The sequence below is a fragment of the Hordeum vulgare genome, chromosome 2H (genome assembly GCF_904849725.1).
Source record: "Hordeum vulgare subsp. vulgare chromosome 2H, MorexV3_pseudomolecules_assembly, whole genome shotgun sequence".
Lineage (NCBI taxonomy): Eukaryota > Viridiplantae > Streptophyta > Magnoliopsida > Poales > Poaceae > Hordeum > Hordeum vulgare.
In genome coordinates, this window is record NC_058519.1 from 26,283,714 (window position 1) to 26,307,594 (window position 23,881).

Genomic DNA, 23,881 nt, shown 5'->3' on the forward strand with positions numbered 1-23,881 from the left:
GGACGACCTCCAGTTTCTTTAGCCGATTTGTTTAGGCTTATCTACAATTTATAATATATATGACCGACTGCATATGTCCATGCGGAGCTGAGGGTTTTCCCCTTTTCAAAAATAATAAAAAATGTTTCTATTTGGATACCGAATCAAGTAGCTACTCATTGTTCGCCCTAGAAGGGAATAAGATTAATTTATCATTAGGGCGTCAGGCTAACCACTACACGGGAGGCTATAAGGTTTCGAGGCAGCACAATTCTCCCACAATTGCATGATTGCTAGTTGTACCTGCACTGTTCTTCACTGCGATAAACATGGGTGGGGCTTGCACCAAATCGGCACTGTGACTTCTTGATGACACCATAAACCCTTGGCGAGTTCTAAGAGAGAATTAACAATAGTGCAATGTCCGTAATTAATGTTTCATAGTACCATTATTCGCCTGCATGCTCTTACAACTAACAAGTTGCTATAGATGATACTCCCTAGCTCATTAATCAGATAACCTTGGGTTAGTTAGATATCGCCTACATTTTCAGATGGAAAATACGTATACTGGCCAGACTAACTCGGTCTTGAATTTTCGTGTGGCTAATGCGAGTCTCTATCTAGAAACCGCGTGCTTTGAAAATTGAGATGAATTGGTCATCATCAACTGCCATACCATGCATGCACCTAGCTAGATTTGGATATGGGTGAGGGTGAGGGTGCCTGGTGCGGGTTAGCCTGTAATGAGATAGCCGGTGAGGGTCCATCTGGTGCGGTAGGTAGCATGTGCACGAGCCACAAACGGTTGTTAATTGCACATTTGCATGCCCTACTTGCACACGACGATGACGACCATCGTTGTTGACTGAAATGAAGCCCGTGGAAAGGCAGCGGCACAAATGATTGTGAGTGCCTTGAGTGCACAATCCATGGATAGTTAACTCACGACTACAAAAACAGTAATCCCATCTGGGAATTAGGAATGTACTACTCCGCAGCTCTCGATTCCCAAATTGACAGAAGTGGGTAACTTCATCCATTGATGTGGTGAGTAACTTGAAGACAGTAAAAGATCGTAGCTCAAAGACTTGGAGTTGATGGTGTGCTCGTGCTGGGCCACTATATATATATATATATTAGTGTGCGCGTGCATATTATAGCCGTCGAAAGAAGACTATTGAAGCGGCGAGTCTAGTCAACCGAGCTCCGATCGCGGCCTCTACCGGCTTCTTTGGACGTGAGGATATGGCTTCGTGGAAGATGCCAGCCAGCCAACGCACATGAAATGGAGTTGATGGGCTAACGCACATGGCAGATATACCCCTCTTCTGCGTCAGTCATGACGTGATGAAGTTAGCGAGAACATGTTTTAGAGCAGCTGCACCTGGGCCCTTCTTATCTAATCATCCATTTCCTGCATCGCGATTCGTGTAAGTATTTTTGTTTTGTTTCTCTCATATAAAACATGTCTTGAAGTTCAAGTTCTAAATTTTGCAGAACAACAAAGCTTTCCAACTAGAATCTAGGATAAAAAAAGGGTTTTTTTATTTCTGTGCCCCTGGTTCCTTAGCTCTACTCATTCGTCCCGAGTTTGTTAACTTTTGCTCACATTTCTTCACTCCCTTGCCCGAAACCCTCAGAACAGGTTATTACGGACGTTGACGTCGGGTCAATGCCTTTGACCGTTAGCTGACGAGTGGGGCCGCGTATACGTGGGCGCATGCGAGACCGTGGTCGTGGGGTAGCACGTGTCCGTGGACATGCCCGAAACGTCCCATCATATAAAGAGGGCAACCACCTCCATCGCCCCTACCATTTTCCCCCAAATCCCCTCCCTGTCGCATCGTCTTCCTCTCGCCCATCAGCGGCGTCTCGCTCTCCTCCACTGCCTCCACCGCACCGTCTCGCTCTCCCCCACCGCATCCTCTTCCTCGCCTTCATCGCCTCCATCTGTAAGATGGCCGACGCTCATGGCGACGCCGACGCAGTGGCCGAAGATGTGGTGGAGCTGCAGGGTCCACTAGTGGGGACGGGGCCTTTAGCCCCGGCCCGTAAGGGGCTTTAGTCCCGGTTCACCAACCGGGACTAAAGGGGCGGGACTAAAGGCCTAACCTTTCGTCCCGGCCCTCTTACAAGCCGGGACTAAAGGTGCTCCACGTGGGCGCCTCGTAGCGCCCCAGGGGCAGGCCCTTTAGTCCCGGTTCGTTACACGGACCGGGACTAAAGATTTTCAGATTTTGCTGGCTTTTGGGTTTTTTTTTTGAATGAAATTATTTTTGGGTTTTAGGGTTTTAGGGTTTAGGTGTTCGGGAGATTAACGTGATGCCTCGTTTGGTGTTCGGGAATTAGTTTTCATATAATTTAAATAGAAATAATTATGCATATATATATATATATATATATAAGATTAACTTATCTTACAAGCGATCATATATATACAATTATATGGACATCTGAATTATCGGGACTAGAGCCCGTCTATTCGATTACATGGAGGAACATCAGTAATGGCCCTTAACTACACTAAATCGTCCTTTGTCTTCTATATCTTCCGTCCTCAGAAATCCCGCAAGCTCCTCTGCAACAGCAATCGCGCGTTGCTCTGGTAGGACCTTCGTCCTCATGGCCGTGTGCTATATAAGAAGAGGAGATGAATATGAATATCAATCATGATAACAAAGAATGACGGGTAAAAATAGAGGTGTGAATGTTCATTGCTTACGTCGAATCTGTGATCCTTGAACTCAGAGGTAAACGTGCGAATGGTCTCGCAAACATAGTATCCGCATAGATGCGTTCCCCGTGGCTGCTGGTCACACTTTAGGAGAATAGAATATATATAATCAAAATAATAATCTAGCATCATAAATGTATTGAAAATTAATAGAAGTATATCATACTACTACTTACCTGAGCCGCTCTAAAGGTCAGCTTCTCAGGAAAGTTACCGGGAGTCACGCACTTGAATCGCTTCCAAACCCTGCCCGACAAGGATAATGATTTGCTAAGTTTTTCATTAATTGATATATCAGAAAATCATCGAAAGAGACCGATAGAGCGCAAGAATGATTAAAATTACCCTTGGAGTATGTCCTGCAGGCTTTGGAACTGTTCCAAGGGTCTCGATAATGGGTCGAAGGCATCAACTCTTCCCTTATCAATTTGAATGTCCAACAGAATCCAATAAAAGCTGCACATGTATATATATATATATATATATATATATATATATATATATATATATGTCAGTAACTTATCAATTACACTTATAAGTGAATGGACACAACAGAGTAAAGACCCTCACCTGAAGTTGTATGGAAACAGTATGTGGTCACAGAAATTTTGATCTATTAGAAACCTTAGAAGGTTTTCCTCCGTCTCCTTGGGTTTGTCAGTTAACGTCGCTATATGTATTTTATCTGGGTCAATAAACCCAATATTTAGGATGCTCTTACTTTTACAATCCAGAATCTTCATTCTTCATAATAGAGTACAAGTTATATATAGACAATGAATTTAAATAACTAAACAAGTTATATGTAGACAACGAATTGAAAAACTTACAGACAATAGCAACTCATAAGCGATTTGTCGAGGGCGTCGCCATTGTACATCTGGAAGAGTTCATCAAAGTCGATATGGATTTCTTCGGAGCGGCCGTAGTACTCCCGTGGGACACTCAGCACGATCATCGTTCTCCCATTCTTTGATTCACTTAAGTACCATTTATGCAAGTAACGCATATTTGTTGGGAGATCATCTTTGCTGACCAAAGGCTCTCCCATGACAAACTGTGGCTTAGGGGCTACCACAGCCTTGGGTATCCTGTCGTCTTGGGAAGCCATCAAATCTTCAACCGAGATACCACATTCAACCGCCAACTCCTTTGCTCTTTCAAAAGCTTGCCCCTGCACCGAAGGGGGAACATTCTCGGGTAACACCTTGAGGGGTGGGATCGACTGTTTGGCATGTTGTCCAAGCTGAGGAACGTCTGATTTTTTCTTGCTTGTAGTTGAACTTGATTTGCTCCCACTTGCACTTGCACGTGAGCTGCTCTTTTTCACTTCCTTCTGCAATGTGCGTGTATAGTCATCAGGCTTATAGTGTAAGTCATACTGTGATGGAAGGGTTATGAAGTCTTTTGCCCATGCTATTTGCTTCTCGGTGTATTCCGGGCGGGGCTCGGGTTCCTTATTTTTCATCTGCGCATCATGCTGTTCCTTTGCTACCCTGGCGTTTTCCTCGGGGGTACGATCATAAGGTCTGATAGGAAGATTAGCATGAGGTACCTTTGGGAGGGGTGACAGTTTGCGCTTTGGGGAGCTCCGTCGCTTAGAAATCATCGATGGAGCGTTCTTGCTGGCACGCTTCCGCTTAGTATCATGTGCGGGCGGCGGCGGAGACGAACGACCCAAGTCCGGCGGCGGTGATCGAGATGGACTCGTGTTGTGCTGGCCGACGTCATGTGGAGGGCTTGGAGGTAATGGAGGTGTAGGTGACCTGCGACGACTCGGAGGCGGTGTTGTCCTTGGGGCCGAGCCTAGAAGTTTGATGTAGTTCTTGTCCCATAGGATGACTCCACCCAATACTTCTCCGAGTGTCCTCTCATCTTCGGGTCCAGCTATGTCGAGCTCCATATCATTAAACCCCGTCATGATTTCATCCACCCCGACTTTAGCAAAGCCAGCTGGAATCTCACGGCCATGCCAGCATGCATCAGGGCCAGAAGGTAAAGCTTGTCCGACGGCCACCTTCATGGATATGTTCTTGAATTTCTGATGGAGTTCACATGATGTTGACTCCTTGATTCCATCCACGGGGTAGTCGGGACCGCCCTCTATCATTCTTCGTTCATCGTCGGGTGGGGCCTCAGATTCAGCCACGCTGCTTTTCCGCTTAGATGGGGCACCGGTAATATCAAGTGTAGGATCTTCCTGGCGCGACACTCCTCTAAGCTCATCAATCTGCTTCTGTTGCTCGTTAATCCTCGCAAGCAACTGGTTGAACTTGTCATTCTCCTCATCCTGCTGCCGCTTCTTTGCTCTCTCTCGGCTTCTGTAAGTGTCTTGGTCTCTGGCAAACCCAAGCCACCACGGGTAAGAAGGACCGAAGCCTCGCGTTCGTCCTCCATGTTCGTCATTGCCGAGGACCAGTGTGAGCAAATCTTTATCTCTATCTGCAATGAACTTTCTTCTTCCCTCCTTAATTTCTTTCACTATCCTTTTCCAATTCTCCCTGGGTATCCTAAGACCGTCATTGCAGATGAGGTCCCCTGTTTTTTCGTCGTACGACCCACCATGCGCAAGGAACCAATTTCTTGCTCTCAATTCCCACTCATCACGGAGTGGTTCAGGTACGATGCCTTTATCTAGCAGATCTTGCTCTTTCTTATCCCACTTTGGGATGGCAGTCTCATAGCCCCCTGGCCCCAGCTTGTGGTGATATTTCTTCTTGTCGGCATTTATCTTGTTCTTTTCTGATAATGCCTGGGCATCTTCTGACTCCTTGTACTCTTGAAATGCCTTCCAGTGATTCGCCTGCTTGGCTAGATACCCCTCGAATACTGACACTTTCTTTGTCTTCAGATAGTTTTTCCATAGCTTCTTCTTCCAGCTACGGAACAGTTCGGCCATCTTCTTCAGAGTCCACTGCTTGACTTTGGCCCTCAGTTTGTCTGCGGCGTCTTCATTCTCACATTCTGGCAGGTTGAAATGTGACATGAGATCATTCCAAAGATTATCTATGTACCTTTCGGAGACATAGTCACTATCGGCTGCCCCTTTGCGCTTGTTCCACTCCCGAACGCTGATCGAGACGTGATCCCTAACGAGAACTCCACATTGCTTCTTGAATGTGTCAGCAGCATTCTTAGGAAGCTTGGGTTCGCCCGTAGGAAATATCACCTCAAATGTGTAATGCGTCCGTGCATCCAACTTTCTAGTCGGGCCTCGTTTCGTAGTTTTGCTCGATGTGGAGGCCTAAGAGGGAGAAACATTCGTCAAATGAATGTATATGTATACAATATAGAGCTATCTCCAATATTTTTCACATATTACAAGTGATTGTCGAACTTCATATGTATACCTCGCCGGACTTCTCCTCTTCACCGGCTTCTCCATCAGTGTAGCTATCACCTTCTCCGTCATTGGATCTATCTCCTGCCCCATCGGCTTCATCTTCGTGTCGCTCGACCTCCATTCCAACGTCTTGGTTTAGATATGACGACGGAGATTCAGCTGGTTCAACGTCGGGGTCGTCTTTGATTATATCTTCGATAAGTTCTTCCTCTTCGAGGTTCCTGATATGTGGATCCATAGTTCTGCAAAAAACGGATTCTCTTAACCTTTGTACCAAAAAAGAATTATTCTATCAGGAACTCCGTTCCAAAACAACTTAAGTCCCGGGTTGTGGCTCCACCCGGGACTCATAGATTTCTGCATAGTATTCAAAGTAGGAGTACTTTTCCAATTTGAGCATTCAATAAGCAAAACCAAATCGTAAAATAGAGTAGTATTAAAATTAGCATGCATTCAATTATAAGCTAATACATCATCACTTTTGTCCGTACATCGTCGAATATTATCACTAATACTCCTCGAATACTATCATACATATAGCATCACTGATACATCTAGAGCCGTAGCGCCCGACGGGTATCGGCGCGGGCGGTGGACACCCCAAGAGAAGGAACCATCACAGGATCATAGCTCCAGTGAGATCCCGGAAGAACCTGCCAGGTATGCTCGAACCTGCCCTCCAACGCAACCATGTAGCGACGGACGTGCTCATCCTCCTCGCTGACACGGTGACGTACCACCTCCGCGGTGTCCGGAAGCCTCGGCACCCTCACTGGCCCACGCGACCGCCACCAAACAAGGATCGGGTCAACGACGGGCTGGCTCCTCACCAACCTACGCCCCCCGGAAGGTAGCACCTCCCAATACCAGCCGGGCAGAGCCCAGTCCCGGACAGGGCCCCTCTGATCAAGCAGGTGTCGTCCGCCGAGTTGACGACGAGGATGCGGGATAGGCATCGTAAAATGAACTAAAAAAATAAACTAGTTCTATTAATTTTCTTGCTAAAAATAAACTATTAACACTTAAGCATATATAATAGCAAAATTAAATTATTAACACTTAAGCATATACAATAGCAAAATTAAGCAATAATCTAAGAAACACTATTAACACTTAAGCATATACACTATACAATAGCAAAATTAAATGACAAAAAAAATATATTTCTTCTTCTTGTAACCCTAAACTAATTTTTCCTCTTCTTCTACTTCTTCTTCTACTTCTACTTCTACTTCTCCTCTTCTTGTAGTACTTCTCCTCTTCTCTTCTTCTACTTCTCCTCTCCTCCTCTTCTAATTTTTTCTCTTCTTCTACTTCTCCTCTTCTTCTATTTTTCCTCTTCTTCTCCTCTCCTCCTCTTCTTATTCTCCTTATTCTTCTTTTCTTCTCCTCCTCTTCTTATTTTCATTTTTCCTAATCTTATTTTCTTATTTTTGTTCATATTTCTTCTTCTTGTAACCCTAACCTAATTCTAAATATTACTAACCCTAATAATCTAGCACAAACCTAATAACAATAGAAATTAAATGACAAAAAAATCTTTTTCTTTTTCTTCTTTTCTTCTCATTTTTCTTCCTTGCTTCTCCTTTTTCTTCTTCTCTTCTCCTTTTTCTTCTTTTCTTCTACTGGCCGGAGTGTTGGGGAGGAGGGGACGGGGGGCTTACCGGCCGAAGGTGTCGACGGCGCGCGGCGAGGAGGACGGCGGCGCGCGTCGAGGAGGGCGGCGCGCGGCGAGGAGGACGGCGGCGGCGAGGAGGAGGACGGCAGGCGACGGTGAGCAGGACGTCGGGCAGCCTGACGGCGTCGTCGAGTTCGTCGCTGTGCCGCGCGAGGCAGGAGAATGAGAGGAAGAAGAAGAGAAATGGACGATTTGGGTTGGAATTTTTCAAAGTCCCGCTTATATAGGTGGATCTTTAGTCCCGGTGCGTGGCTCGAACCGGAACTAAAGACCCCCTTTAGTCCCGGGTGGAGCCACGACCCGGGACTAAAGCCCCTCGTTTCTCGCCTCCTCGCCTGCCGAAAAGGGGTCTTTAGTCCCGGGGCGTGGCTCCACCCGGGACTAAAGGGGTTCTTTAGTCCCGGGGCGTGGCTCCACCCGGGACTAAAGCCCCTCCTCGGCTGTACGATAAGTTTAGTCCCACCTTGCCCAACGAGGGGGACTAACACTTGTTTATAAGCCCCGTCGCAGCTTCTCCATCGAGCTCCTCTCTAAAGCAGGCTTACGGGCCTAAACTCACTGAAAATTGTAACTATATTAGAAATTATAGGGAAAATTCAATCTAAATTCAAATGAGAATTTAGATTGAATTTTCTCTATGATTTCGAATATAGTTTCAATTTTTTCTATTTTCATAATTAATAATTTTGACTATCCAAACTATTATCTGTTTTGTTATTTTCAATTAAAAACTATGTTTATTAAAAATTCTTTTTGCATATTTGAGAATTTGACAAAACTATGATAATGAAAAGTGTTTAAAATTGAATAAATAATGCAAAACTATTTTTTATTTTCATAATTAATAATTTTGACTATCCAAACTATTATCTATTTTGTTATTTTCAATTAAAAACTATGTTTATTAAAAATTCTTTTTGCATATTTGAGAATTTGACAAAACTGTGATAATGAAAAGTGTTTCAAATTGAATAAATAATGCAAAACTATTTTTTATTTTCATAATTAATAATTTTGTCTATCCAAACTATTATCTATTTTGTTATTTCCAATTAAAAACTATGTTTATTAAAAATTCTTTGAACTCCATAATTTTTGTGTGTTCAAAATGCACCATTCTAAGGCACATCACAAAATTTCAACAATTTCAGACTTCATTTGGTATTCTTCGTGCATTTACTTATTTTTTTTGAGCTAGTTGACCCTGAAATTGAAAAGCACTACAAATGAACTCTGAAAATGTTGAAAGTTGGAATGCTATCATCATTTCACCCACATAACATGTGTTAAAAAGTTGAGAGGGCTACGACAAAAACTGGATGCAGTTCGTGTACAAAACGGACAATCTCTCTCGAAGTAGCAGGGTTTCGAACGAGAACTCATCTCTTACAAAGGGATTTCATTTTTTTGAACTTATTTGAACTCCATACTTTTTGTGTGTTCAAAATGCACCATTCAAAGGCACATCACAAAATTTCAACAATTTCGGACTTCATTTGGTATATTTCGTGCATTTACTTATTTTTTTTGAGCTAGTTGACCCTGAAATTGAAAAACACTACAAATGAACTCTGAAAATGTTGAAAGTTGGCATGCTATCATCATTTCACTCACATAGCATGTGTTAAAAAGTTGAGAGGGCTACGACAAAAACTGGATGCAGTTCGTGTACAAAACGGACAATCTCTCTCGAATTAGCAGCGTTTCGAACGAGAACTCATCTCTTACAAAGGGATTTCATTTTTTTGAACTTATTTGAATTCCATACTTTTTGTGTGTTCAAAATGCACCATTCAAAGGCACATCACAAAATGGACAATCTCTCTCGAAGTAGAAGCGACCCCCACAATAAGAGACGACATTCTTCTTCTCTCATATATGGTGGACACTAGCTCACCTGATTTTTCAACCGTCGATGATGGTCGCTACTCCTACTTCCCCTAGTGCATAACCAATATCTAGCACAAGGAGAAGAAGGAGAAGCGACCCCCACAACAAAAGTGGTTCCGCGGCACGCCACGTGGTTCCGCTGCACGCCACGTGGGACTAATGGTCTTTCATTTTTAAATGACTGTTTTAATCAAAAAAAGATATGTTACAAAAGGGATTTCATTTTTTGAACTTATTTGAACTGAAGACTTTTTGTATATATATGTGGTCGAAATCCATGATACCATGAAGTTAGAAAGGGCTAAACCATTCAAAAGTAGCAAATGAAGTTAGAAAGGGCTAAACCATTCAAATTTGGAAACTATAATGGCACAAACAGAAAATAGACATATATAAATTGGTCCAAGAAGTACATGATACTAGTCCAAACAGTACATAATAATAGCTACCATAGATATATATACAAGTGTTCGACGTTCAGAACACTACTCGTCTGAATCATCTAAATCAGAATGTCCACCTTCCTCGAGGTGACGCTGGCCATAGTGGACGACTCGAATCTTGCGGTACAACTCGTATGAAACGTATGCATCTTTTGCTGCATACTCAATGTTGATATCATCAAGTGGGCCCTTCTCCAAAAGTTTGTGCTGAGACTTTGGGAAACTGGTCTTCATATCAGCATATGAATCGTCGATCAAGGCAACTGCCACATGAGCCATCGAAGTCCTGTCATGTCGAAGCCTGAATATCGTTTGGAGATCAACGAGGCAACCAGCTGGTATCTCAATACCGAAGCTGTGCCTCATCTTCAGCTTGTCGTTCCTTATGTCAATGGAAGCAAAAGTGATGCCGCTGCGAAGGAAGTCCATGAGTTCTGGACAATGCTTGTCACTCCTGCAACAGAAACAAATTAAAATGGAACAAATGTTACATACTGCTGTAATAAGGAAACATGTTTCACTACAACTAAAGAGAAAATTATCTTTAGGATTCAAATAGAACATATGCAATGGAACCTAGAGAGATCACTATAGCTATCCAATGGAACCTAGAGAGATCACTAGCTATATGCAATTTTCATGACTATGACATATCATATTGCTATCCAATGGAACCTAGAGAGATCACTAGCTATATTCAATTTTCATAACCTTGGATCAAAGAACACCGCATAAAATTGTATCACTACAACTATGATTTCAATGGAACATATTGAACCAATCAGATTTTTTCAGATTGTGGAGCACTATTCCAATCAGATTGTGTTCCCTTCAACTAATCAAAATTGTTTCACTACAACTATTTGAAGCGAACCAACTACGATTCCAATGGAACATATTAAACACTAGTTGATTCTAATACGATTTTTCAGATTATGGAACACTATTCCAATCAGATTGTGTTCCCCTTCAACTAATCAAAATTGTTTCACTACAACTATTTGAAGGGAACCAACTATGATTCCAATGGAACATATTAAACACTAGTTGATTCTAATACGATTTTTCAGATTATGGAACACTATTCCAATTAGATTGTGCCCCCCTTCAACTAATAAAAATTGTTTCACTACAACTATTTGAAGGGAACCAACTATGATTGAAACAAATAAACTTACAATGTCATTCTCTTGGATCAAAGAAAGCCTCAAAACTTACCTCGCCCATTGGAAGATCAAGACATGGCGTGCGAAGCATAGTTGGATGACGGCAACACCGTGTTGATCGGTCGTGTACTCCAGATCAAGCCCCAAGAACTTCTCATGATCCACTGCGTTGTCAAACCATCGTTCCTTCAAATGTTGAAAAAAAACGGCACCTCCCTGCTCAGGTTCGTGTACACGACATGGAGCTTGGTCGTGCCATGTGCGAGCACCTCATGAAAGCTAGTTGGCATGGTGGAAGAAGAGAAGGGAAGAAGAGAGGAGAAGAACAGAGAGGGAGAGCGAGAGAGAAGAAGAAACAGAGAAATGACGACTGTACGCTTCGGTTCGTGCTTTTCATCGCCCGAAACGATGCGGGATGCAAACCGTTTGGGTCTTTAGTCCCGGGTTGAGCCACCAACCGGGACTAAAGGGGGATACGAACGGTTGCCACCACCACTGCCCACCGCGTAGCCCTTTAGTCCCGGTTTGGGACACGAACCGGGACTAAAGGCTCCTTACGGGCCGGGACTAAAGCCTCGAGGGAGGCATTGAGAATTGGGGCGACGTGGCCGGGACTAAATGGTCCCGGCCAAAGGCCCGTTTTCCACTAGTGGTTCAGGCGCGGTGACCGTGGATGTCGGCAGCGTCCACGGCGGTGCGGGGAAACTCGCAACCGCTGCGGATGTGGCGGGCTCCGCCTCATCGCTGCAGAAGGTGAAGGCGTCGAGAGGCGCAGTTTGTCACGGTACACTACCGAAGGCATTCCATATAGAGTCATCATTGCTCTAAGTTTTGAGTTGTAAGTGTGATGATCATTATTGATGGAGCATTGTCCCATGTGAGGAAATAAAAGAGGCCAAAGATGCCCACCAAAATAAATAAATAATAAAAAAAGAGGCCAAAGATCCCACAAAAAAATGAGAGAAAAAGAGAGAAGGGACAATGCTACTATCTTTCCACACTTGTGCTTATTAAGCACCATGATCTTCATGATTGAGAGTCTCTCGTTTTGTGACCACCATATAGCTAGTGGGAAATTTTCATTATATAACTTGGCTTGTATATTCCAATGATAGGCTTCCTCAAATTTGCCTTAGGTCTTCGTGAGCAAGCAAGTTGGATGCACACCCACTAGTTTTCTTTAAGAGCTTTCACATACTCTTAGCTCTAGTGCATCAATTCTATGGCAATCCCTACTCATTCACGTTGATATGTATTGATGAGCATCTCCATAGCTCATTGATATGCCTAGTCAATGTGACCATCTTCTCCTTGTTTGTCTTGCAACCTCCACCACACTCCACTCCACTTATAGTGCTAAAACCATGGCTCACGCTCATGTATTGCGTGAGAGTTGAAAAAGTTTGAGAAAGTAAAGGTGTGAAAACAATTACTTGGCCAATACCGAGGTTGTGCATGATTTAAATTTGTTATGCAAGGATGATAGAGCATAGCCAAACTATATGATTTTGTAGGGATAACTTTCTTTTGGCCTAGTTATTTTGAAAGTTCATGATTACCTTGCTAGTTTGCTTGAAGTATTATTGTCTCCACGTCAATAGCAAACTATTATTTTGAATCTAATGGATCTGAACATTCACGTCACATAAGAGGAGTTACAAAGGACATCTATGCTAGGTAGCATGAAAGCATCAAAAATTCATTCTTTATCACTTCCCTACTCGAGGACGAGCAGGAGTTAAGCTTGGGGATGCTTGATACGTCTCAAACGTATCTATACTTTTTGATGGTTTCACGCTGTTATCTTGTCAAACTTTGGATGTTTTATATACCTTTTATATCTTTTTTGGGACTAATTTATTAATTCAGTGCCAAGTGTCAGTTCCTGTTTTTTTCTGTGTTTTTGACTCTTTTCAGATCTGACTTTGTAACGGAGTCCAAACGGAATAAAATCCCCGAAATATTTTTTTCCAAAACAGAAGAAGATCGGGGGACTTGAGGGCCAAGGCAGGGGGGCCCACAGGGAGCCCACAAGCCCTGTTGCCGCGGCCAGGGGGGCCGCGGCAACCAGGCTTGTGGCCTCCCTGGCATTCCCCTGCCCTAGCTCTTTGGCCTATAAATTCCCTAAAATCGCAGAAAAAATCAGGGCATCCACGAAAACACTTTTCCGCCGCCGCAAGCTTCCGTTTCCGCGAGATCTCATATGGAGACCCTTCCCGGTGCCCTGCCGGAGGGGACTTTGGAGTTGGAGGGCTTCTACATCAACATCATCGCCTCTCCAATGACTCGTGAGTAGTCCACTTCAGACCTACGGGTCCGTAGTTAGTAGCTAGATGGCTTCTTCTCTCTCTTGGATCTTCAATACAAAGTTCTCCATGATCTTCATGGAGATCTATCCGACGTAATCCTCTTTGGCAGTGTGTTTGTCGAGATCCGATGAATTGTGGATTTGTGATCAGATTATCTATGAATTATATTTGAGTCTTTGCTGATTTCTTATATGCATGATTTGATATCCTTGTAAGTCTCTCCGAGTCTTTGGTTTTGTTTGGCCAAATAGATCTATGATTCTTGCAATGGGAGAAGTGCTTGGTTTTGGGTTCATACCGTGTGGTGACCTTTCCCAGTGACAGAAGGGGTAGCAAGGCATGCATCGTGTTGGTGCCATCAAGGGTAACAAGATGGGCTTTCATCATAGATTTGAGATTGTCCATCTACATCATGTCATCTTGCTTAAGGCGTTACTCTCTTCTTTTGAACTTAATACACTAGATGCATGCTGGATAGCGGTCGACGTGTGGAGTAATAGCAGTAGATGCAGAAAGTATCGGTCTACTTGTTTTTGGACGTGATGCCTATAGATATAATCATTGCCATAGATAACGTCACGACTTTGCGCGGTTCTATCAATTGCTCGACAGTAATTCGTTCACCCACCGTCTACTTGCTTTCATGAGAGAAGCCACTAGTGAACACTACGGTCCCCGGGTCTATTCACAACTATCGTCTCCACTTTCACTTTTACTTTGCTTTGTTTACTCTTTGCTTTCAGTTCTCACTTTGCAAACAATCTATAAGGGATTGACAACCCCTTCATAGCGTTGGGTGCAAGCTCTTTGTGTTTGTGCAGGTACTTGTGACTTGACGCGATCCTCCTACTGGATCGATACCTTGGTTCTGAAACTGAGGGAAATACTTACCGCCGCTGTGCTACATCACCCTTTCCTCTTCAAGGGAACACCAACGCAAGGCTCCAAGGCCGTGGGGAAATCCTTTGCATATTTGCCAAGCAAGTCCCTATAGGCGTAGCCCGTAGCAGAAGGATTCCTGGCGCCGTTGCCAGGGAAGGTCTATTGCCGCAGTAGCAGTGGGCAATTGACAGAATTATAAACGCATCGCAATGCTAATTATGCTACTTGAAAGTTAGAGGCTCAATAGTAATGGGCAGTACGCCAAGACAAGTAGACCGTTTATTCATAGGCATCTACTTACTAATCATCCACCTTGAGATATCTATCCAAAACATCTGCTGGTATTAAGTTGCGAGCCCCACCCAAAGTGTAAACTCAAAGCAACGGACAACTGCATTAACGAACTATGCGTAAGGTAAACAATCCTTGCAACTATGGTCACAAGCACCGTTGTTTTCTCCGTGGTGGCAATAGCACATTCCTAGTCTCATGTTTCTGTCACTCAAGCTAGACATCAGGGGGCATGAACCCACAATCATGCATAACGCTCCTTCTTGGAGTTACGATCTACTACTCGTCCAAAGCAATAAAGAGCAATGGAGAACATGAATGAATCACTAAAGAACATAATATAAAAGGATAATCAATTATATAACTCATAACAATCTGAACATAATCTCATAATCCATCGGATCCCAACAAACCGAGCATAGCAATAGCATGAAAATTACATAGGTGCCTTGATCATGTAGGACACCTCACAAGGGTTAATCATTGAAGCACAAGATTGGAGAGAAGACATCACATAACTATTGGTCATGGACTCATGGTCCAAGGAGGACTACTCACGGCACGTCCGGGAAGCGTCCATGGCGGTGGAGAAGCTCTCGGAGGTCAATCCTCCCTCCGACAGGGTGCCGGGAAGAGGTTTCCTCACGCTCCCGATCTCGGTAGCGCTGCGGCGGCGGAACGATGGAGAAATTTGCGATTCTGGATATGATGGAAGAGTTTCCTCTCGGAGGAGTAAATATAGGCCAAAGGAGGGCGTCAGAAGAGGTGGGGCCCACCCAGGCGGCCTGTGGGCGCGGCCAGGGGCCAGGCCGCCCCGGGTGGTCACCTGGGCAGCCCGTGGCTCCCCTCTGGCCCATCTTCGGTGATCTGAAAGCTTACGTTATGCTGATTTTTATATATTTTTCTCGAGATTCTTGGGGCTCCGGAAATTTGGGTAAAAGCCCCTGCAAAAAAGACATCAACACACAGAAACTGGCACTGGGTACACTGAGTTAGTAGGTTAGTCCAAATATGTGTAAAAAGATATAAAAGTGTAGCAAAACATATAACAATGTCACCCAAAAAATCATGGAGTAAGCAGAAATTATAGATACGGTTGGGACATATCAAATGTCCCGTCGCAGAGGGAAGCATGGATTTGCAGAGGTGACAGCGCTCATTGCTTAAAACAAAGATGAATATATTTTGGGTGGTGTGCCTTTCCCGTCAACGTTAGAACAAAGGATTTTAATTTCTTCCATGCTAATCACATTATTGACAGTTACCAAACAAAATTGAAATTTTACTCCCCCTCAATCATTCAAACACATTCCATGGCTAATTGTATACCTAGGTGCCCTCCAAACAATCAATTTTCTAAGGAAGGTTCTTGTTTATTTTATTTTTGTATTATGCAGGACCGGGCATCCTTTTTACCAGTCTCTCTCGTGCAATGACAAGTGAATAAACACTCATCATGAGAATAACCCGCTTAGCATGGAAGATACTGACCTCCCCGATCACTCCATAAGTTGCATGAGTACACAACGCAGATGTTTATTTGAAGGTATTTTAGAGATGCCACAAGCAAATTTACTTGCAATTTAGTGAAATGCCATATATAGTTAGTTATGATGGACGGACTCTCATGAAAGAAACTTGGCTCAAGGATTTGGATGCACAAGTAGTATCTCTATTTAGTACGAAGTTTTGACTAGCAAATGGTTCTAAACAAGCATCACATGTTAGAGGATCCATAACAATATACCTTCCATGCAAATATACACCCAAACATAACCATTACATTGTCTTCCTTGTCCAACTTCAATAATTTGATCAAGGTTGAAAATAATTAATGGATATTCACAATCATAAAAGATATCCAAGATAATATAATTGTATGTGAAAGTTCTCTTTCTTATACTAACCATCATGAATTGCTTGTATGACCAATACTGTGATTGTCAAACTTCAACAGATTTTACTTTCTAAATGAAATGTGGAACAACTACTAAGCATAAAGCACACTTACAATTTCAGATTTATTATATTTCATCCATTCACAATTTTCTCTTAGAATATAAATGAAGCACAAAAGTAAACATCAAACTACTCTCAAAAGATATAAGTGGATATTAATAAGAAGTCAAACAATCAAGTAGCTATGTGAGGACTCGCTCTCAATAAAGATTTTCATATATGATATTTTTATTTCAAGCAACAAAGAAAATAAATACACTCGAAGAATAGCACATATCATGTGAACGAATACAAATATAGCTCCAAGTAAGATATAGCAATAGTGTTGAAGACAAAAGAGGGGATGTCTTCTCGGGCATCCCCAAGCTCAGATGCTTGAGTCTTCCATGAATATACCTTGGGGTGCCTTGGGAATATCCAAGTAAAATATATCGATAGTATTTCCACTCCTCATTCTCCAACGTCGACTCTCAAACATCGTGCAACCATCTGGACAGTGTTGTCCGGACACGATTTATTCCGCAAACCGGAGACAAACATGGGGAGGTTTACGAAAGTCTGGACCGCTACTTCGTTCGCTTCTGACCTTCCAGGCCCACCAAAAAATCCCCCATCCCACGTGCGCTTCCCACCCGGCACCGGTTGCCTCCATTCATGTTGTTGTAGAGCGCTTCGATCCACATTGAAGGTAGCTCGGGGAGGACGGGACCTCTAACTGTCTTCCTGGTTGAAGCGAGTCGCTAGCCAAGGGCGTTGGCCACTCCATGCCCGGCTGAACACACCTCATGGCCAAATTCAAACACCCCGATTAAATTTGCATGGAAACCGAGAAACTCGGCCGAGGAGGTCGCCTGCCATTTAAGAATGTGTGGTTGATAGGCTGGTGTGTCTTTCTTGATCAATAACGAAAGAAAGGAAAGTGGCTTAGAAATAGTAGTGACGCAGGCTTCAGATCATGGATTACGCGCAACAAGTTCATCGTTGAGCATGATTTACTCTAAGACGTCTTCACCGGAGATATATAACATGAGAATGTGTGAGTGGGCATGTAAGAGTTTAATACAAGGATCAGTCCAGTTGTGGGTCTCTTCTCTGCGTTACTTAGTACAATGTTTCTTTACCGATGTATTTTCCGATCGACGGACTCCCCCTGCCCAATGGTTCTCACTTTTTGTACAAATGGATGTGTTTGTAAATTTTTGTGCAACGATTACATAGATATACTTTTTATGATATGGACTATGGTATGTGATAATAAGTGCATAAAATGTCATTTTTAAAAGAACATATCTATTGGGATTTATGTGCTAAATATGGATTATACATGATGACTTACGAACCATTATAATTAAGTTTGTAGGCATTGGCACATTACTCTAAAGTCAACAAATGTATTTTTACGAAGTTGATGTGATTAAAATGGTAAAATCTATTGTAATTGATGTTCCACATATAGGGATTTATCATGTATTGGATATTTTGTATAATCTTTTTTAGGAATCATTGTGGGGGTGGCTTGTTTGGCGAATAGAACGTTGACTTGAAAATTTGTACAAGTCACGTAGAGAAGTATTGTTGAAGGAGGGGTATAGAAGGTGAGAATTTTATTCAAAAGAATTAATAATGCCTTGAACACATGAATAACTAGCATTACCAAAAGATACGTATGGCACCTAAAAATGATATTTGTACAATTGTCGAAAATGTTACTATTAGGACCCTTTGTATAGCAACTAATGCACACAATTATATCAGCCTAGCGGTCCCTTTCTCCACCGATGAGTTTGTCCGCGTATTTGTCATTTGAACTGCGCCAACATTTGCCTCGTCAATTGGTTCTATAGTAGTTTTATTTGGCCTTCTTGCCCCTCTCCTAGCCTTTTCAGCCCAGTTAACAAGGCCTTCAGACACATTGTCATCAAATATAGTCTTCTTGAAAGAATTCCCCATCTAAACAAAATGATGAGACAAAATCAGAATAAAATAGATGAGAAGAAATATATTTCTGATCATGTCAATACAAATCTTTACAATGGTATGAATTTGTGAAAACAAGCTTAGTATATCTCAAAAATGGTTACTCATAGGTACATTTAGAGACAAAAAAATAATTAAATCACAACTACAATTTTATCCAGTTTATGAATTGAACTCACATGAGAGACGATAGCGTATAGTGGTAGGGTGCTGTAACCACAAAGGAGTTGGCAAATTACGCTGAAAAGAAGGAAAAGTGATGAGTATGTTCTCAAGAGTTCTCAACACATTGTTGCTATTATTATGATTTCTGTTGTACCTTATGACAATTCGAGTAATAACATATGCTGGTTTCCCCATGATGCATGATTTAAAACCATATGTCACCTGCAAGGTTGATAAATGCAAGAGTTAGTTCTACTTTTGTTCATTTGATTCTAGTTTAGAACTAGCAAATCCAAAAATTATAATCTACACGAGTCCATGATTTTTATGATACTCTCTAATACTTCAATTAAATTTTTTAGAGTACAACTATATTATTTATTGTTCTTACCAAGAGCCAAAAGAAAAATGCAATTTCAAATGCATTTTGAAATAGGACGACATGGATCAACAGAAGGACTAATTTAGGCCGGTGGAACCAAAAGAAGTCATCTGAAGGGGCAACTACTAAATCTCCTCGAATAGCCGTATGCTTCTGGGCAACCTCATAAGCCAATTCCGTAATGATGTGCTCCATCTTACTTCCTACCACAAGTAGCATCTGCCAAACACATATACATAAGTTGATGTCATGACCCTGCTTTTTTGGATCATCCTTAGACTGAAAGATCGTTGTGGCACTTATATGCAAGCATATAATTATTATTTAGTCCTCAGAAAGAGCGTACATGCAACGGAAGTTCCTTTTATGTATTTTTTTATGGATAGTAAATCATGTGAACTTACAATGAATGGAACCAAGGTTATCCAAATGTAGACATACCACCCTACAATGACGATAAACAGAGTGGAGTTATTTTTCACATGAAAATATTGCCTAGCAAGCATAGTCAAAATAAAATTTTATAAAAAATATATTTTGTGACAGTTTAACCAAATAAGAGTTATGTCAGTGGATCAAAATTTATGACCTCTAGTGGTACATACCTTGAACATTCAATAGTAGGAATATCATCAGCATGGCCCAAAGGTACCAACTACACAGGCGTAAAATGGGCATTAATTCATTATTTTTCTCTATTGGTAATTGATATGGACATTGCAAATGATTTAGAAAAAGGTAGGTCCCATATTTTGTAATAATAGCATTGAGCATTTACCTGATACCAACAACCTTCTTAAAATCAAACTCCAACGCTCTAATCATGTAACTATAAAAATTAAATTTTGGTGTTCCCTTACAGTGTTTCTGTGAAAAGGAATCAGGCTTATATATAAGTTTCTTCTGCTAACAGTGTGTACATACTAGAAAACATACAAGTAACTTGTATTTGTCGATGAAAATATAGGTTGATTACCATGATGAAACCAAGTCTCATTGTTGTGTAGTCCTCCTCAGTAACCGATCCATAAAATTGTTTGAAGAAGGAACGCTAAAAAGATGATGAGTTGTCTTATACCACAATTCCAAAGTAAAGAGCAAATGCATTTTGTATTGATCCTTAAGACAAAGAAAAAAGAAGAGCATACCATCCAACCAAATATCCTCGACCGTTTTCTATGATCTTTAACGTGGTCTTGAATAAATTTGAATTCTCGAACATGCTTGATCATTTGAGGTTCTGCAAGTTAGGACCCAACATTCATAAGAAGAAAATGTAACACAACTTTATATTGAGCAAAACTTGTGAAGTCATCGTTAGCTAAACTAGCAAAGTATTTGCATCATACCACCAGCATCATTTTCTTGGATCTTGGCCTCCCAATGTCGCCAATTTCTCGTCTGGACAACAATTAACTTGGTAATCAGAAAAATCATGATAGACTAATTACTTGTTGCTACTAACATAAATCTAGTCAGATCGAGTTTTAGTTAGTACGCACCTGTGCAATTCCTAGAAGTACTGTAATAGCGCTGAGAAGGAAATGAGTGACGGCCAACACGAAGATAAATATGTGTAATTGATGAATGGCTTCAGATGAGAGCAATGGAACTTTGCCCTGCATGGCGTCAAATGAATCACTGGATAAGTATAATATGGAACGGGTCAAAGAAGAAGAAAAAATAGCAATATACCAAAATTTTGGATCAACCAATTTTTTGGAAAAGTAGAGTAGTATCACAGACAAAATCAAGCATGTCCGATGCCAATTCAGTTGTCGGTACCTTCTTGAGGCAGTATTCGTCAGAGGAGGCTCCTCCAGCCAGGAGGCGCCTCGCCCCACCCATCACGCCGGTGAACACGGCGCCGCCGAGGTGGTCCGTCATGTGCGGCGGCGGCTTGCAGGGCAGCAGGTGGAGCATGGCGCTCGGGCTGACGCACAGCTTCCCCATGGGGCCCTGGAACACGGTGAGCAGCAGCGAGATGAACCCCAGCAGCATCAGCTCCTCCTTCACCTTGAGCAGGGCCTCGTACAGCGGCTTCTTGCGGCTCCTCATCAGCCTCTGCATGCAAACGCGCGTGCCCAGAAGCTGTTCAGCTGATGGTCGATTGGACAACTTCCTGGTCTCGCTGTGTCTCTCTCATGGTGGATGTACATTCATACCTTGCCTAGGCGGTGGAGCAAGCGCTCGAAGAGTAAGGAGATGATGACTATGACGGAGCAGACCGACGCCACGATCCATGTCGGCGTGAACTCGAGCGGCTTGGCTTTCCCTCCTCCGCCGGCCATGGCGTCCCAAAGTTGGTCAAGAATCAAGATCACACCGACACCTTCTCATAAGAATGGAGCGGCAAGGAGGTTCTTCTTGATCAATTTATAGATAGAGACAGATTCACTTACATGGTCATATTTGACTTGGCACGATCAGAGCAATTATATTCCAAGCTGCACACCAGAAAAACAAGAAACAACCTGTTACCTTCCTAAATACTACTATTAAAAAAACAAGAAACAACCTGTTACCTACTAAATACTAGTACTATTATTCCACTGACATGTCCCATGTGATCAATTACAATTGCATAGAGTGCTCTTCTTTCCGTTACTTGATCAAGTTACAATTTTCAGTCCACCACACTACTATTAACGAACTGGAAGCTTGTTAAAACATAGTCTAGTATGGGTTGTTGGTTAATTTCTTGCCGAAATTCAGTAGTTGTAGTGTGCCTTTTGGTAACTTTCCGTCAACAATGAGCCACTTTTGGTTGCCACTAAACAACGACAAGGTCATATATCCGAGATATTCAAATTTACAGTCATAATTGTGGTTTTTCTATTAAAAAGGTTTCAAAAAGAACTCAAGACCTAGCCCAGGTGCTCCCTCTCGCTTTCGTCACACATGTAGATGTAGATTGGAGGTCTTCGAAGTTTAGCACTAAAAAACAGCCTTGATTAGCTTCTTCTTTTGTTAACAGGAAGTTGTATTATCTTAGCTTATCTGGAAGCAAAGGCGCCATTGGAATATCACTCTGGTTTCCATTCACGCACACGCACAAAAAAATTCCTTATGCGTATACCATTGTGGTTATCATTTACACGAATATGCTAGTAATTTGTTCAACACTACACAAAGTGCAAAATAATTTTCATTAAATATAATGTCCATGATAAGGACGGAGGTTTATCCTCGTTTCATAAATAAATAAAATATCTTATATACCAAATAATCTATTTATTCACTGATAGTCACCAATGTTAATTTAATTGTGTGCTTTTTTTCTTTGCGGGCATGCTTTCTACTCCCTCCGTTCCTAAATACTACTCCCTCCGTCCCAAAATAACTGTCTCAAGCTTAGTACAATTTTGTATTAGAGCTAGTTCAAAGTTGAGACACTTATTTTGGGACGGAGGGAGTATAAGTTTTTTTAAAGGTTCCACTAATGGACTACATACGGATGTATATAGACATACTTTATAGTATAGATTCATTCATTTTACTCCGTATGTAGACCCATAGTGAAATCTCTTAAAAGACTTATATTTAGGAACGGAGGAAGTACATTTCTACTTCGTCGGCAATTATAGAACGGGTGTACCATTACCAACGAAAAAAAATAAATCTGAAGCAAGATTTAGTTCCATGTTGCTAAGGAAAGAAGATGGACATCAATATACAAAGTGAACATCTAGCCATTACTTCTTGTCTCTAGCCATTGATTCTTTAATTAGGCAGATGACGTGAAAGAGGCTTTGGCTAAATAGCTACAAAGACTTGTATACGAGAGCTATATGTTGTCCAAGTCAGTTTTTGTTTTCTATCAGCTTAACAGATTTGACCAATAGTAGGCTGCTAATGTGTGAACAAAGAGCAGTAGGTGTACTGGTTTCACACACCGGATCAAGTAGCTACTCCTTCTTCACCCTTGGAGGCAATCAGATTTATGGGCAGCGCATCAAGCTAACCTCCACCCGGGAGGCAATAAAGTTTCTTCATGTGATGAACATTGGTACAACTACCTCTACATGGGAAGCAATAAAGTTTCTTCATGTGATGAACATTTTTTTTTTAAACAATGTGATGAACATTGGTACAACTTGCACCAAACCGGTAAATAAATGTGGTAGTTCGATGACACCAATAGACCCTTGGTGAGTTCTAAGGGAGAACTACTAGTGCAATGTCCATAATACTCCCTCCGTTTCCAAATATAAGTCTTTTAAGATATTTTACTGTAGGAGTCTATATACGAAGCAAAATGAGTGAATCTACACTCTAAAGTATGTCTATATACATCCGTATGTAATCCATTAATGAAACATATTTAAAGACTTATATTTAGGAACGGATGGAGTATTTCATAACATTATTCACCTGCTCTCACTCATATTTGCTTCATTGATGTACTATGGATGATGCTCCCTAACTGATAATTCTTGAAGTGAAATATTGCCTCTACTTTTCAAACGTAAAATAACTAGACTGGACGGACTAGCTTGGTCGTGTAGCTTCAACTAAGGAAGTGTTTATCTACCAAACCGTGTGCTTTGAAAATTTGAGATGAATAATTGGTCATACCATGCATGCACCTAGCTAGATTTCTATATGTGTGAGCGTCTTATATAGAACTACTTAAGGAAGAAGAGTGGTTGGTCGTCGAATGCAATGAGATACCTGGTG

At 41.9% G+C, this 23,881-nt stretch overlaps 1 protein-coding gene across 2 annotated transcripts; it reads right to left on the bottom strand.

The window, feature by feature from the left end:
• Positions 1–18,264: 18,264 nt before the first annotated feature.
• LOC123424591 (MLO-like protein 1) lies at positions 18,265–21,566 on the bottom strand. 2 transcript variants are annotated; one of them, XM_045108230.1, is made up of 13 exons: positions 21,367–21,564; positions 20,987–21,265; positions 20,704–20,820; positions 20,551–20,602; positions 20,350–20,441; positions 20,178–20,252; positions 19,980–20,068; positions 19,807–19,856; positions 19,606–19,646; positions 19,211–19,420; positions 18,974–19,041; positions 18,834–18,894; positions 18,265–18,627 (listed from the first exon to the last, which is right to left on the bottom strand). In XM_045108230.1, the coding sequence occupies exons 1-13, from the start codon at positions 21,490–21,492 to the stop codon at positions 18,424–18,426; spliced, it is 1,464 nt and encodes a 487-aa protein (XP_044964165.1). In that variant the 5' UTR covers positions 21,493–21,564; the 3' UTR covers positions 18,265–18,423. The 2 variants fall into 2 exon arrangements, with proteins under 2 accessions (XP_044964165.1, XP_044964166.1); XM_045108231.1 differs by lacking the exons at positions 18,265–18,627; positions 18,834–18,894; positions 18,974–19,041; positions 19,980–20,068 and having other exon boundaries at positions 19,309–19,420; positions 21,367–21,566.
• Between the last annotated feature and the right edge of the window lie 2,315 nt (positions 21,567–23,881).

Coding starts and splice junctions, on each gene's coding strand:
- LOC123424591 (XM_045108230.1), bottom strand. CDS start 21,492: ATGGCCGGCGGAGGAGGGAAAGCCAAGCCGCTCGAGTTCACGCCGACA. Junction 20,442..20,550: donor CCAAGAAAATGATGCTGGTG/GTATGATGCAAA, acceptor CCTAACTTGCAG/AACCTCAAATGATCAAGCAT. Junction 19,421..19,605: donor TAACCTTGGTTCCATTCATT/GTAAGTTCACAT, acceptor TGTGTTTGGCAG/ATGCTACTTGTGGTAGGAAG.